At 47.4% G+C, this 15,417-nt stretch overlaps 1 protein-coding gene across 3 annotated transcripts in view; it reads right to left on the reverse strand.

The window, feature by feature from the left end:
* RXRG (retinoid X receptor gamma) overlaps positions 1–15,417 on the reverse strand; it is a 111,265-nt gene that overhangs the window by 53,999 nt on the left and 41,849 nt on the right. The window contains exon 1 of one of the 3 annotated variants that reach the window (XM_045028128.1): positions 1,604–1,924. The exons of the other annotated variants lie outside the window; for them this stretch is intronic. Within the exon in view, the coding sequence (XP_044884063.1) occupies positions 1,604–1,652 (49 nt within the window). The 5' untranslated portion in view covers positions 1,653–1,924. Of the gene's footprint in view, positions 1–1,603; positions 1,925–15,417 lie in introns of those variants that run through there. 3 annotated transcript variants of the gene reach the window in all.

Here is a 15,417-nt window from a genome sequence, read left to right on the forward strand (position 1 = left end):
TTCAGTGGAACTGTAAGCTGGCTCGAGAAGACAAAAAAGGTTTGGTACTTCAACTTGTGAGCCTTGACACTAGCTCATGTAACTCTGCTAGCTGAGAAATCGATGCTATGCATTGCTATATAGACACCTCATAGGTGCCCTCAAAGTATGGTGTGGAATCATTTACACACTTAAGGTACATGTTTGGAAAATTACCCCGCATTAGCAATAATTTGCATACTTATGGTAAATATTTACAACACAATCTACACTTTCACTTTGTCATTTAATTGCAGATTTTGTTTAAGCAGTCACTAGGAAAGTTTAAGTGTGAGAAATGCTAAATATAAATATTGGAAGAGCCAAATGAAAACCTCTCCAGAGCTTTGTATAATGGAACACAGTGGTTCCCGGCCCCATAACCACCTCCTATCTAGCCAAGACCCTCTCCCATTTAACTCAGACACCTCTTCCCAATGTCTCTATAAAACTCAGATGCCAGGCTGAGAATCCATGGTACAACATATCAGTACATTCAACCCATTAATGGCAATATCTTCAAAAAGTGCCCAATATTTCTGGGCAAATCCCCAATTTGAGATGCCTACTGCACTGATTTTTGTGGGTATCACAAAAATACTCCCAGAAAACATTCATTCACACATACACGAGTGCCCAATTTGAGTCACAATGGAACTGATCCATTATTACTCTGCTCTGCATGTGGTCATTTACTCTAATGCAAAGCAGGTGTAACACACAAATATACTGATCTGGCAGCATTTTATACCCACTCTGCATTCGTATAAGTGCCCGCACCAACTGCAGGGCAAAAAATGAATTGGGCCCACTATGTCTTACGTTTGGCACCCAAACTGAGCGGTTACAGCTGAAAGCTGTCCTTCATCTCCTTCACTCACACACAAAGAGTAACAAAAATGATCAACCTCAAGAAATTCAAAGCCTGCAAGAGTTCTGATTCCTGCAGCTCAGAGCTTCCCATTGGCATGCGGCATATCACGGTGCATCACAAATTATAACCAAAGTCCATTGCAGATGCCTGCCTCACTTCACTTGAAGTCCCATTTTGCTACATTTGTCAATGTGTCAAACTATTATTTATCAGTGTCCAGGGCGTGGGGGCAGCTGCGCTGGACAGAAAAGAGAATGTTCTCTATGGGGTTTTTTGAGGAAAAACTGCTGTATTAAAATAATTTGTTTCCTCCGAAAACACAAACAGGTAAAGAAGTCCAATTGGAAAGATAATTATATGATATTATCCTATTGCTTTGATTAATATCCACCATTCACAGAACACACAAATAAGTACATGCATCTTTCAAATGTCTTGTCCAACCAATGCCAAACTTTAGAGAAAAAATCCTCTGGCTTGGACCAAGCATGCATAATTTCTAGGCAGACTAGTTCAGTTGTGGTGCAGTTGATGGGGTTCATAATAATAAGACAGTTTCACTCTCAAGCATGTAAAGACCGTTGTAAGGTTACGGCTATCTAGAAGCTAGGTAAATGCTTTAATACTTCCCATTCACATACTCTGGCAATTTAAACGGTCTGTCTAGCTAACCCAGAAGGCTAAGATTGCAAGTGCAAGTGTAATACTTACTGCCAAAGCCAGCAGGAAACTTAATGAAGTGAGGATAATTCCCATACATGTTTAATCTTCAGTTCATCCCTTTCTTTTTTTTAATACAACTGCCTCTCCTCCGACTTCAAAGATCCTTAATATTCAGTGCAGTCTGGCAAGCTTGGGGCAGTGCTCTGTGATACCATGGAATCCCTGACAATGCCGGGGCAGCTGCCTCCTCGAGTCTATAAGAGATCCTCCAGACGAGAGACTTCATAGTATCTTCAAGACGGTAGCAGCTGCCGCCTGTAATTTGGCATACTGTTCTGCTGCTTTCCGATTCAGCTCAGGGCTGGGCTTCCGCACTCAGCTGTTACAGCTCCTTGCAAATTCACACTGCACTATCCTGGTGGCATAATCTACCAGCTAAGAGAACAATCGATGTATGACAGCACTGGTATAGGTCAGAAATTCAAGGGGAGGGGGAATGAAATTGTTTGGGGGGTTGTGTTTTTTTGCACCAATAAAAATGTGATGCAGGTTATTGTAACTACTATTATTATTATTTATTTACAGTTGCACCTGCTGTGTGGAAGATGCTTTCAAAACACTTGGGAAGGAACAATCCCTGCTTTAACAAGATTGCACTCTGCAGACAGATTGACAGACAAGCAAACACAGGTTAGGGGATGGGGAATAATGCATTTCCTCCAAAATTTCAAACAGTTTGATACATATAGGATTATAATTGTGACAGGGAAAAGGTCACACTCACGGTATCGGAAACTAAACTTTCTACAGTCCATCCATCCATTGGGTGCCCATCATAATGGTCTCAAGGTGCTAGACACTAGAATGCTAGAATTTGGTTTTATGTAGCACTGTAAGGTTTTTCAAACAGGTTTTACAAAGCAATTATTTATTTATTTTGGAAGGGGTTTTCATAGGGGCCTAACGATGTTAGGAATCCAACTCCCACTGACATTCAATGGAATTTGGGTGGGTAACTCCTTTACGCACCTTTGAAAACACTGGCCTTGTTTATTTGCAGTCAGTGGCTCCGACATTGTGTAAAGCTCTGCCCATTCACAGACCCTGCCTCAACATGCTTACAATCTAAGAAGCCAAGCAACTCAGAAAGGGTGAGTGGTGCAATAGTTATACGTAGGGCCCTACCAAATTCACGGTCCGTATGGGTCATTTCACAGTCATGGGATTTTAAAAATAATAAATTTCATGATTTCAGTTATTTAAATCTGAAATTTCACAGTGTTGTAATAGTAGGGATCCTGACCCAAAAAGGAGTTGGGGGGAATCACAAGATTATTGGGGCAGGGTTGCGGTACTGCTACCCTTACTTCTGCACTGCTGCTGGCGGCAGCACTGCCTTCAGAGCTGGGCAGCTGGAGAGCGGTGGCTGCTGGCCAGGAGCCCAGCTCTGAAGGCAGAGCCACCGCCAGCAGCAGGGCAGAAGTAAGGATGGCACGGTACGGTATTGCCACCTTTACTTCTGTGCTGCTGCTGGTGAGCCACCGCTCTCCAGCCACCGCTCTCTGGCCACCCATCTCTGAAGGCAGTGCAGAAGTGAGAGTGGCAATACCATGACCCCCCTAAAATAACCTTGCAACTCCCTTTTCGGTCAAGACCCCCAATTTGAGAAACGCTGTATAGTATAGGGTAATAGCACACAAAAGACCAGATTTCACAGTCCGTGATGCATTTTTCATGGCCGTGAATTTGGTAGGGCCCTATTTATACATATTATACAGCAAGTGTTAAGTCTATATCTGCTATACCCAACTGCCCCGTAGCTTAGCCATTTCCAATTTCTAGTAGGCATCCCAGCGGAGGGTGCTGAAGACGAGATCTGAAGGAGGAGGAGGTAGTAGATAAGCAAGCAGTCACGGCTGGCAGAGTAGAGCAGGCCAGGGTGATGTGTTAGGAGACATAAGCAAGGAGGGATAGAGCTGTGGAGGGCTGTGAAGGCAAAAGCAGGAAGTTGGAATTTGAAGCAATGATACAGGAACGTGCTAATGGAGAGATTCTAAGACAGGGTAGGGGTGGCGTGTTAACTGGCCAGAGTGATAGGATACGAAGGGGATCTTAGATGGTGGTGCAAATGAACTAGCGGTTGGGTGGGTGAGGGGTAGGCCAGAGGGGAGAAGGGCTGGATATGATGAGGAGGTTGAGGAAGAGGTTGGGCAAGTGTTTTAACTGTATGGCTAGGAAGAAAAGCTCAGATGCTGAGATTATTATGGAAGAAGCTAAGCTCTAAAGGTAGCTTGGACGCATGGGTCAAGCAAGGTGTCAAAGATGGCTCTCAGGCTATAGGTCTGAATGATGGCAGAGTTGTTTGTAGCAGCAGGAACTGTGGAGGAGAGAAGAGGGCTTGGGATAATTCAGTTCAGGCAATGTTGCTAGCAAGTGATCCGACAGATGTCAAAGATAGGCTGGGAGGCAGGATTGCACGGAGGGTGGGGAAGTAGATTTGCAGGGTTTCAGTACAAGGATGGTAGCTGAAGCTGCAAGCGGATGAGATCACCCAAGGAATGGAAAGAAAGAAAGAAGCGGGGGCCAAGAACAGAGCCTGGTGGGATAAATCAATAAGCAAATGGATTAAATCAAAGCTGCATGACCTTTCGGACATCATGGGCCATGCTGGCTAATTGCCAGCAGCGGTAGGGCTGCAACACAGTTACAGACATATTCAGCTCATCAGTCTACGTTTCCCCTCCCCAGAGAGTAAATGAACCGTGTACAATAGAAAGGAACACAAGGAGCCAGCTCCTCAGCTCGTTGAGTTCAATGGCATGGCACTCCAGGAGTCCCTGGCTTCTCTCGGTCCTTGGAGTCTAGAGATGGGCAGAATGGATCTAATTCTAGGATGAAGGCTGATATCCCTATGAGACTAGCCCTGGCAGAGGGAGAGAGACAAGGGGGTGCAGTGGACTAATGCACTGGCTTCTGATCACTGGTGGTCCTTGTTCAAATCCTGACAAGGGAAGAGCGGTAACAGGACGTTAGCTATTGGGGGATTTATAGGTGGGCTGAGGTACTGAGACAAGCTGACTGGTGTGCGGTACCTTAGTAGAACAGAATGTAGGATGAGCACAAGTGTTGGCAGGGGCATGATGAATCTGGACCCACGCACCTACTTCTAAAAACAAGTGTAGTACAGGTGGGTCAGCAAAGAGCACTGCCCCCATGAGGGAAACACATCTTTGGTCAGCTAGAGTTCCAAGCCAGAAGGGACCCCCAGCTCATCTGGTCTGACCTCCTGTGTTTCATAGGCCACCCAGCCAACCACCAGAAGAAGATCAAAGGATTAGAATCCTCAGGAGACTAAACTATAGTGAGTCACAGCCAGAGAACAGGAGGGCCTGAGGCCCTCTGGAAGCCAGGAAGAAATGAACCCCACCTAACGTGACACCCTTTGGCCAGCTCTGTAATCAATCAGAGGTTGTTATGATGCCAGACGGACAGAAAGAGGAAGAGAACAATGGGAGGGAAGGGAAACCTTGAGTGCCCTGGGTGCAGCTCACAGTCCAGTGCTCTGGGTTCACCTCATCAGGGCTCTGCCAGGAGATCTAGTAGCTACACCCTGCGGATGCTGCGCGGGGAGACTGCGGAGGAAGGAACACTTGACATGCAAGCAATAGTGAGGGAGAAGTTAATACATTGCAAACTAGACTCGGGCAGACCTGGTGCTGTCAGCCCTAAGGCATTCTGCAGGCAGGAGAGGGAAAGGTTACTCTTTGCAGTTCTAGTTCTTCCGCCGCCTGCAGACAGCCCCAGGCCCCAGTGTCTCCTTTAGCCTTAACCAGAGTGTTTAGAGAAACCCTTTTTAAAAAGAAAACACTGTTATCCTGGCCCCACGTACTCTGTGTGTGGCAGCATCTACTGGTGTGTCTCTTTGGGTATGTGGCTGGGTGTGCGTTTCAGCGGGTATCAGCCAATGCCTCTACGTAACTGTGTGTGTCTGGAAGTGCAGGTGTGTCTGTGCTTGCAAGTGTGCCACTGTGTTGCAGAACAACAAAGGGCTACTGAGATGAGCATTTGGAGTAAAAGGTGTAGCTGAAGATAGAAGCCGTGAAGAATATTAACCCTACTAGATCTATTCTAGCTGAGTGGAGTCTATGCTATGGAATAGAAAATCATATTCTGCACAGGTTCTATTGAATGCAAAAACATGTCATTCCAACATTAAATCTGAGAAAAACACACAAAGAGACAGACAGGACATTTTTTTTAAATCAAGATTTTCAACAATACATCAGCAGTCCCATGGTCTCCTTTTACATCCTGTTTATTTTATTGTATATATGTAGCAACATAAATGACAATATAATACGGTTAGCTTTCAGTAGGGGGGGAAAAAACACAAGTATAGGCCTGCTTAAGTGCTTTGCTGTATCGGAGCTATAAAGTGCCACTTGTGCAGAAGGCAGACAAGTAAAGGCTCAATATTCCAGATGAGAGTATATCTGTTTATATGACAGAATATAATGCTATCTCATTCTATACAGAAACTAACATTGTGTTGTTTTTAACCAGCACCAAGCTGCTCACAAGAAAGGTCTTTCTCCTGAACGCCTATAGCTTGTAAGGCACCCAGGAACATGGATATGTCATTATTCCATTTCGGTGCGTACTGCTTTGCCTTGTGTCAACTGAATTTTATCTGCTATCATGATGCACTATTTCCTAGCATGGTTCGGTGCCTTTGGAGTCCCTGCATCTCCTCCAGTTTTGACTAACCTAACTGATGCTTTAGGGAGGGGAGGGATAGCTCAGTGGTTTGAGCATTGGCCTGTTAAACCCAGGGTTCTGAGTTCAATCCTTGAGGGGGTCATTTGGGGAACTGGGGCAAAAAATCTGAGGATTGGTCCTGCTTTGAGTAGGGGGGTTGAACTGGTTGATCTCCTGAGGTCCTTTCCAACCCTGATATTCTATGAGTAGCAGCTGTGTTAGTCTGTATCCACAAAAAGAACAGGAGTACTTGTAGCACCTTAGAGAATAACAAATTTATTTCAGCATAAGCTTTTGTGGGCTACAGCTCACTTCTTCAGATGCATAGAATGGAACACACAGACAGGAGATATCTATACATACAGAGAACATGAAAAGGTGGAAGTACGTATACCAACTGGAAGAGTCCAATCAATTGAGATGAGCTATCATCAGCAGGAGAAAAAAAACTTTTGAAGTGATAATCGAGATGACCCATAGAAGGTGTGAGGAGAACTTAACATGGGGGAAATAGATTCAATTAGTGTAATGACCCAACCATTCCCAGTCTCTGTTTAAACCTAAGTTAATTGTATCTAATTTGCATATTAATTCGAGTTCAGCAGTCTCTCTTTGAAGTCTGTTTTTGAAGTTTTTTTGTTGCAAAATTGCCACCTTCAAGTCTGTCACTGAGTGGTTAGAGAGGTTGAAGTGTTCTCTCACTGGTTTTTGAATGTTATGATTCCTGATGTCAGATTGGTGTCCATTTATTCTTTTCCATAGAGACTGTCCGGTTTGGCCAATGTACATGGCAGAGAGGCATTGCTGGCACATGATGGCATATATCACGTTGGTAGATGTGCAGGTGAACAAGCCCCTAATGGGGTGGCTGATGTGATTAGGTCCTATGATGGTGTCACTTGAATAGATATGTGGACAGAGCTGGCATCGGGCTTTGTTGCAAGGATAGGTTCCCGGGTTAGTGTTTATGTTGTATGGTGTGCGGTTGCTGGTGAGTATTTGCTTCAGGTTGGGAGGCTGTCTGTAAGCGAGGACTGGCCTGTCTCCCAAGATCTGTGAGAGTGAGGGATCATCTTTCAGGATAGGTTGTAGATCTTTGATGATGCACTGGAGAGGTTTTAGTTGGGGGCTGTAGGTGATGGCTAGTGGCGTTCTGTTATTTTCTTTGTTGGGCCTTTCCTGTAGTAGGTGGCTTCTGGGTACTCTTCTGGCTTTGTCAATCTGTTTTTTCACTTCAGCAGGTGGGTATTGTACTTTTAAGAATGCTTGATAGAGATCTTGTAGGTGTTTATCTCTGTCTGAGGGATTGTTCTGTCACGGAGGTCACAGGTCTGCGAGTTCAGGCTTCAGCCCTGGGTGGCGGGGCTCAGGGAGGAAGCGCCACCTCCACCCCTTGACTCACCTCAATGGGCCACCCAGCTCATGGGTCAGTGTCAACGGCTCCGTGTTACACTGGAATACTTTATTGTTAAATTGCTACACATTTGTTTGCTGCTGTGACCATACCCTGATTTTTGTACATTTTTACCATGACTGTTCTGTGAATTTTGCCTAATTTTACCATGACAAAATAATCTCCATCGTCATCAGCAAATTTCATTACCTTATTGCTCATCTTTTTGTCCACATCATTGACAAGTATCTTAAACAGCACTGGTCCTAGTGCAGAACCTTAGGCACCCCCAGGGTTGTTCTTCAACATTTATCGCCGCTTTCCATGCTGAGCATTGACCCTGTTCTCTGTCCGGTAAGTGCCAGTCCAGGCTTGTACAGAGGAAGCCTTCGTAGCAGACCAGCAAGTTCTACTTCTTTGGCAACTTGACCTCCAACTCTTTCCCTCTCCCCTTTCTTACTAGGAGGGGCTAGTCTGGGGGAAGTGGGTAGAAGGAGACAGAGCGAGTTGTTGGCCAAGTTGCCAAAGAAATGGAGGTTGAAGGTGGGGCTGGTTGAAAAATCTTCCAGCTAAACTTTACTTTGCACAGAAATTTGGCTTTTTCAACTGAAACTAGTTTGGGGAGGCTGAAAAGCACCTGCTCTCTGAAAAATTTCCATTTTTCATCAAACCTGAACATCCAATTCTCAGCCAAAAAGCCAAAAATTTGGGTGTTCACTTGCTGAAAACAGAAACAAACAAAAATTAGGGGGTGGGGTGTGTCAACAAAAAAGTCAACATTTTCCGTGGGAAAACAACCAACCAACCTATTTTCTAACCAGCTCTACTTTCAGGTCTGCTCTAGAGGCAGTCGCTCCCTCTGCCAAAGCTGCTGCGGTTTGTCAGACACAGCCTGCATCTGACATGCCATAGGAAATACATCAGACTGCCACTGATTTAGAGACCATACAATTCCACCTACTGATTTCTGCATGGAACCTGTCTAATGGGCATGGGGGCAGCTAGCTACATGTGCTGATGCACTTCCTGCTGCACCACTGGAAGGCTTAATCTAGCCTCATATTTCTCCTGTACAAATAACACCACCCAGCGTTTGTGGGTGAGAGAATTTAACCTTGCTAAGATCCAGGTTAATTTTGTATATCTGCCTGTGACTGGGAGAACTGGGCGTATGCTATGTGTGTGAGTGGCTCTGTGTTAGAACTGGAAACAAGTCTGCTGTGAAACTGGGAAGCATGTGAGGGCACTTAGCGACTGCAAAATCTAGGTGGTGAAGAGTGCAAGTCGAGGTTGGTTTTTAACAGGACTTGAACAGCTGACTTTTTAGTGGTTGCCTTGCTTTGGAGCAGTTGCACGAGATCTGTGCCAATTTTTAGTAGTCAAATTGATTTTTAGTGCTTGCATGAGATCTGGGCAACCTTAACTTTAGGCTAATGAAGCTTTAGTGGGGAATTGCATTATTGACCAGACGTGAGCAAAGAGGCTGATCTAACCATGCCTTTCTTTTGCTCAGAGTCTGGAAAGAGGGAGAGAGAGAAGAAAACAAAACAACTCTGAGCGCCTTAAAAAGGCGGAAGGACCAAAGTAGTAAGTGGATTACTTTATTGATTTTTAGTGGATCTAGGTTAGCATCTGTCTGCTTTAGGGTGACCAGATGTCCCAATTTTATAGGGACAGTACTGATATTGGGGGCTTTTTCTTATATAGGCTCCTATTACCCCTCCACCCCGTCCTGATTTTTCACCCTTGCTGTCTGGTCAGCCTAGTCTGCTTAGTTACACACATTCTCTCTCCCACCCACACACATACACAAAAGCCAGGAGAAATGCATCTCAAGATATGATTATATATTAAGGCCAATATTTTCAGTCTTTAGTGCTCAAAGCCGCCTGTCAGTTCATATTTAGGTACCAGTTAGTTCAATGGAAGCTGCAGATTATCAGCACCATGGAATAATCGGGCCACTTATTTAGGTGCTTGAGCAAGTTTGAACAGACTGGCCTACATCAATCAGTGGAGGTTTTGAGAACAGCAGCATGGGTGATCTAATCTAAGTTGGCCTGACCTGCATTAAATACCCCGCTAACACTGTCCCCTCCCCCCGCCCCCCCGCAGCTGCCTTCCCCTGCTTTTCCTTCCCCCCTATAACAAAGGGGTGTTAATGGGCCATTTCACCTTGGATGGTCCATTGAGATATGAGTTAACTACTTATGATAAACAATCTGTTCCAGCTGCTATTTAGCTGTGACACTGAGTACATTTCCCAGACCCAAAGAAGAGCTCTGTATAAGCTGGAAAGCATGTTTCTCTCCCCAACAGAAGTTGGTCCAATAAAAGATCTTGAGACCAACCTGGTCTCTCTGCATTAAATAACAAATACTCCAGTATTCTGCAGAGATATCCCCAAATGCCGTAGTGACACTTCTTGAAGCAACAGCACAAAGAGCTATTGCTGCAGAATAGTGTCAGTTTTGTTAATTTGTTTGTTTTTTTAGTGAAGAGGAAGATTCAGGCTCCATCATCAACATCCAGGAAAAGCAAAACCAAAACACGGATCCCAACCTGCAGACAGTGCAGCTTGCTGTTCCAGTCATGTGGCCACAAGAGTCCACTGACTTCAAGAGCTGCAATGCTGATTAGCATCAGCTGAGCATCTGTAAGAAATCTGGATCTGAAGTTTGCAGCTCGGGCCCGTGTCTAGCTCTGATCCAGGGGATGCTCAAGGCCCAGTAATTTTGAGGCAGATATAGGGTATGGCTACACTTACGGTTTGCAGCGCTGGTCATCCAGCTGTGCAGGGCCAGCGCTGGTGTGTGGCCACACTCACAGCTACCAGCGCTGGTGTGTGGCCACATTTGCAGTATTTGCAGCGCTGTTGGGAGTGATGCATTATGGGCAGCTATCCCAGCATTCAAGTGGCCGCAACGTGCTTTTCAAAAGAGGGGGGTGGAGTGGGGTCTAGTGTGACAGGGAGCGGGGGAAAAGAGAGAGGGGATTTTTGGAGCCAACACTGTGTGTTTAGCTTCCTGCATTGAAAAATCAGAACATGTTTCCGACCCCTTAGTCTTAACTCTTAATTGCAAACAGCCTGCAGCCAACACGACTCCCCGCTGTTTCACTCCCTCCCTGCCTGCCTCTCATTTGATTGTTTACAGCCAGGTACAGATGATCACAGCAAACAGGAGCTCTGTTTATTTTTTAGATAAGCAACGGAGCTCCGATCGGAGCTCGTTCATAACAAAACAAAGAGAGGCTGCATAACAAAACAAAGAGAGTAATTTATAAAAGCATTCTGGGATACATCCTTATACCCTGGAGGCCAATCACAGCGCTGGTGTGTGGCCACACTTGATGACCAGCGCTGCAGCACCAGTGCTGGAATCCTTATTCCCCATGCCGAGTGAGGTGTACGGCCAGCGCTGCAGCCAGGGAGTTGCAGCGCTGGAAGTGCCCTGCAGGTGTGGCCACTTACTAATTGCAGCGCTGGTGGAGGCTTTCCAGCGCTGCAACTCGCCAGTGTAGCCATACCCATAATGTGTCTGATTCTCCACTCAACTCTACTCATTGTAAGTCAGTGTAATTGAGCGGAACATTAGACCCAATGAGTTACATGAAGTTTTTCAGGCAAGACCTTTAAAGACCTTGGGACAAGACCTTTAAAAACAGAGACAAACACCCAATCCCACCGCCTTGAAAGCTAAAGTGTCCTCCGTATGCCATCCAACCTGGGTTTGGTTTCCCAAAACCAGAATCCAATTGAGGAGTTTCTGAAGAATCAAAAAAAAAAAAAAGATCTGACCTCCCCATCCCATCTCTTCTTAAAGGGAGAGTGGTCCTGTGTGAGCTCATGGAGCTTTTCTAGTGTATTTGGTGAGAAATATCACATCCCATCAGTGGCTTAACCAGATTCCTCATAAATGCAAATACCCTTCCAGGCAGCTGGCCAATTATAAGAGCCTTTGGGAGGAAATGTGGTGTGGAACATATTGCTTATTTTTATAAGTGGGCTCTATCTTAGAGAGTTATAGCACCCTCAACCCTCGTCATAGCCCCTCACAATCTTTAACGGGTTTATCCTCGCAACGCCCCTGTGAGGGAGGGCAGTGCTCTGATCCTCAATGTACAAATGGGGAATTGAGGCATACAGCAAGTAAGTGACATGCCCAAGGTCACACAGGAAATGAACCCCTGTCACCCAAGTCCCAGGCAGTGCACTAACCACTGGGCCATCCTTCCCCTCGCTCAACCTTGCTCTCTCTGTTCTGTTGCTTTCCAATTCAGAGCTCACCCTGCTGCACCCTTGGGAGTGGAGAAATTATAAAAAGCAAAGCTGTAATTACTGCCCCCCGGAAGATGGGGGAGGAAAGGAAGCCGGCCAGCATGCCACCCGCTCCTCGACTCCTCAACCCAGGCTTGCCCTTTACCTCACTACTGCCTCATTCAGAGAGACAACTGTTGACATCAAGCTAATGAAATTAGCCCCACCAGCTAATGCAATTACCAACCACAACATGTTCAAACAACGGCCTCACGAAGACACCCCCTTCCTCCCAGTACCCTCACCCCACCTCCCTGTCCGCCTCCACCGCAAGCCCACACTGGGCCTGGTAATCCTGCGACACAAAGCTCCTCCTGAGTACGCAGAGTGAAGGACCCACTAGAAGCACTGAACTAAAAACAAGGCCCAGGAGAGACCCTGGGCAGTTCCTACCTTGCAGAATGCACCAGCCCGCGCAGGCAGAAGCAGACACTGAGGGGAGATAATTCCAAGTCCATTTAAACATCAGGGGACCTTCAATTCCTCCCTTCATAATGAGGCCCTGGACACTAATCAGCGGTGTCACTGAATCCTCTTATGTCTGCCTAAGTACCTCCAGCAGCTTTACCCATTGTGTGTCCAGCTGCCAGGGAATTACCTACTCAATCAGACACAGTTGGCGGTAGGAGGTTATTTTGACACACACTCAGCTAAGGGACACCCTAGCTGGGTATTTTTACATCTCCATCTGAAGCCTCAGGGATGTGCCACAGCTAGAGATGGGACACAGGGCAGGGAGGGCCAGGGCTCTGAGGTGGCACCAAGCGTCCTTTCTCTTGGGTGCTTGGCCAGCTGCTTCTTGCTCATGTGCTCAGGGTCTAACTGGTTGCTACATGTGGGGTGGGGAAAGGGATTTTCCCCCAGGTCAGATTGGTAGTGACCTTGGGGGGGGGGGTGCTTTCCTCTGTAGTGTGTGGGTTGCTCTGGGTATCATGCACTTAAGGCTTGTCTACACTTAAAACGCTACAGCAGCACAGCCGCTGTAGCCTATGGATGAAGATGCTACCTATGCCAATGGGAGGGGTTCTCGGGCCAGCATAACTAATCTACCTCCTGGGAGAAGGTAGCTAGGTCGACAGGAGAATTCTCCTAGCACTGCCTACGCTGGGGGTTAGGTCGGCTTAACTGTGTTGCTTGGCAGGGTGGATTTTTCACACTCCTGAGCGATGTTGTTATACCAGCCTAGTTTCCTTGTGCAGGCCAGCCCTCAGTCATTCCTCTGCCATTGCGGGCTGCCTCAGGCACTGGCACACCTCGGTCCTGCCTGGGGCATGTAGTAGTCTAGTCTCCATGGGGCTGGAATACTTTAGTCTCTTTTAGGTTGTTGGGTTTAGTGTGCGGGTGCTGGGTGGTGCTGGTGGCCTGTGAAATGCAGGAGCTCAGACTAGATGATTTGCTGGTCCCTTCTGGCCTTCAAGTCTATGACTGTGTTGCATGGTTACGGGCAAAGGAAAACCTGTTCATTTGCTGGCCTGCACATCTCTGGACAGGAGACCATGAATAACTCACGATGGTGTGGCAATAGATCAGCTCCTTGGCCTTCTGAAAATCTGAGGGGAATTACCTTGCCACTAAGGCATGGCGTGACCTTGAATTCCCAACAGTGCAGGAGGCATTCACGTCCCATCATTCATAAATTCAGAATAGATTAACTACATTCATGCCAGAAGAGTCCCATCAAATCCTGGTGTATCTGGGTGGTCACCCCGCTCCTGCCCAGAGGGGTTAAAATCAGCCCTGGAGAGGGCTGTGGCTGGGGAAAGGCTGATTGGGGAAGCAGCCACAGCTGGCCCTATAAAAGGGCTGTGAGCCATGAACTCAAGAGGACACACTCTCTCTAGCTTCCTTAATAGAGAAGGACCTGGCTGCCTGGAAAGCTGAGGAGGGTACCTAGGGTGGAGCAGTGCTGGGGAAGGGCAGAGGGAGCTGGGGAGCTCCAGTCTAGCAAAGCCCCAGGCTTCAGGCTGAGTTAAGGGCCCACAAAAGGGTACTAGGGCTGCAGAGGGGCAGCCCAGGAATAGGCAGAGGCAGCTGGTCCAACCCCCCTTACTGACGATGAGTGGTTTACAGACTGCCATCTGCCCTAGTGAGCAGGGGCTAGATGGAGACTGGCAGTAGCCACTGCGGCAAGGTGGGGATAGGGGGTTGGGGGTTCCCTGGGGAGGGGAGACCCAGATAGAGGGGGTACTGCGGTGGGCAGAACCCTGAACAAAGGGCACTGGGGTCTGGGAGGGACCTGGGGCCAGCAGCAGGTGAGGCCAGCAGCCGGCAGAGGGTGCTCCTGAGCTGGAAAAGAGATAATTCCCTGGAGAACCAGCAGGAGGCGCCGTGCCAGTGAGTCGATGCCCCGCCACACCTGGGTGCGATGTTTAAGAGCCCCCTGGAGAGGAAAGATGGTCTTGGGGTTACAGCACAGGCCAAGGAATCAGGGAATCCATGTTCTCTCAGAATTCCTGTGGCACGTTGTGTTCCAATTTCCACAGCAGCAACATTTCTATTAATGTTTCTCTGCTTCAGAGCACTGTAAAGGCCAATTTGTCTCTAGGCACCTAAATAAAGGTGGCCTGACTTTTCCAAACAGAGCTGGCCTGGGACCTCAGGGATTCCTGGTCTAGCACTTCTAGCAATTTCACCAGGCCATAGCAAACTTTCACCAGGCTGACAGTGGGTGCTGCTGGCGTTCTTCTGGAACGCCACAATTATCGCCTGCCAGGCAAGTGTTTAGTGCAGTGCTCCCACAAAAACATCCCCTCCTCTGCTCTCCCATCAGGGGAGGAAAAAAGGAATCACCAGTACCCTCTATCTCCTTGCTCCTTGTCTTGCTACGACTGCTTCACACTGGGAGTTTACACATCGTGGGATCACGTTCACCTCTGCAATATTCTGGTTGCAGCCAAGGCAGGAGACATGGTGGGAACTGTGGTTCCCAAAGATCACAGGCAAGGAATGCTGGGGAAGGGGGTGGGGATATAAATAAGGGACATCAGTTTGGTTGGACTTTGATTTACCCTAGAGGGGAGGAGGCTTGGCTGGAGCACCGCTGAACTAATCTCTCAGGGGAAGGGAAATGAGGGAAGGGAGAAGGTATAGTGGGCCACCATTAGCAGCCTTCAGTCCTAACTCACCACAGGTGCAGCTCAGCTGGTGGCAGCCACAATGTCATAGCCAGGGCTGGTGGTGAATTACCAAGCTGAAACTTGGTAGTGGAGATAAAGCCCCAGAAATTCCCCACTCCCAGCCTCCAGGGCCCCACTCCTACCCTGCCACCCCCCCACCCCCGCCCCACACCCACACCCACACACCAACCTGAAGAGGAATGGGCTCATTTCCCAGGTAAACTCTCTTTGACCATAATGAAATGCTGATGATAAAAAATGACTTGGCAGAGGGGGC

The sequence above is a fragment of the Mauremys mutica genome, chromosome 8 (assembly GCF_020497125.1).
Source record: "Mauremys mutica isolate MM-2020 ecotype Southern chromosome 8, ASM2049712v1, whole genome shotgun sequence".
NCBI classification, from domain to species: Eukaryota; Metazoa; Chordata; order Testudines; family Geoemydidae; genus Mauremys; species Mauremys mutica.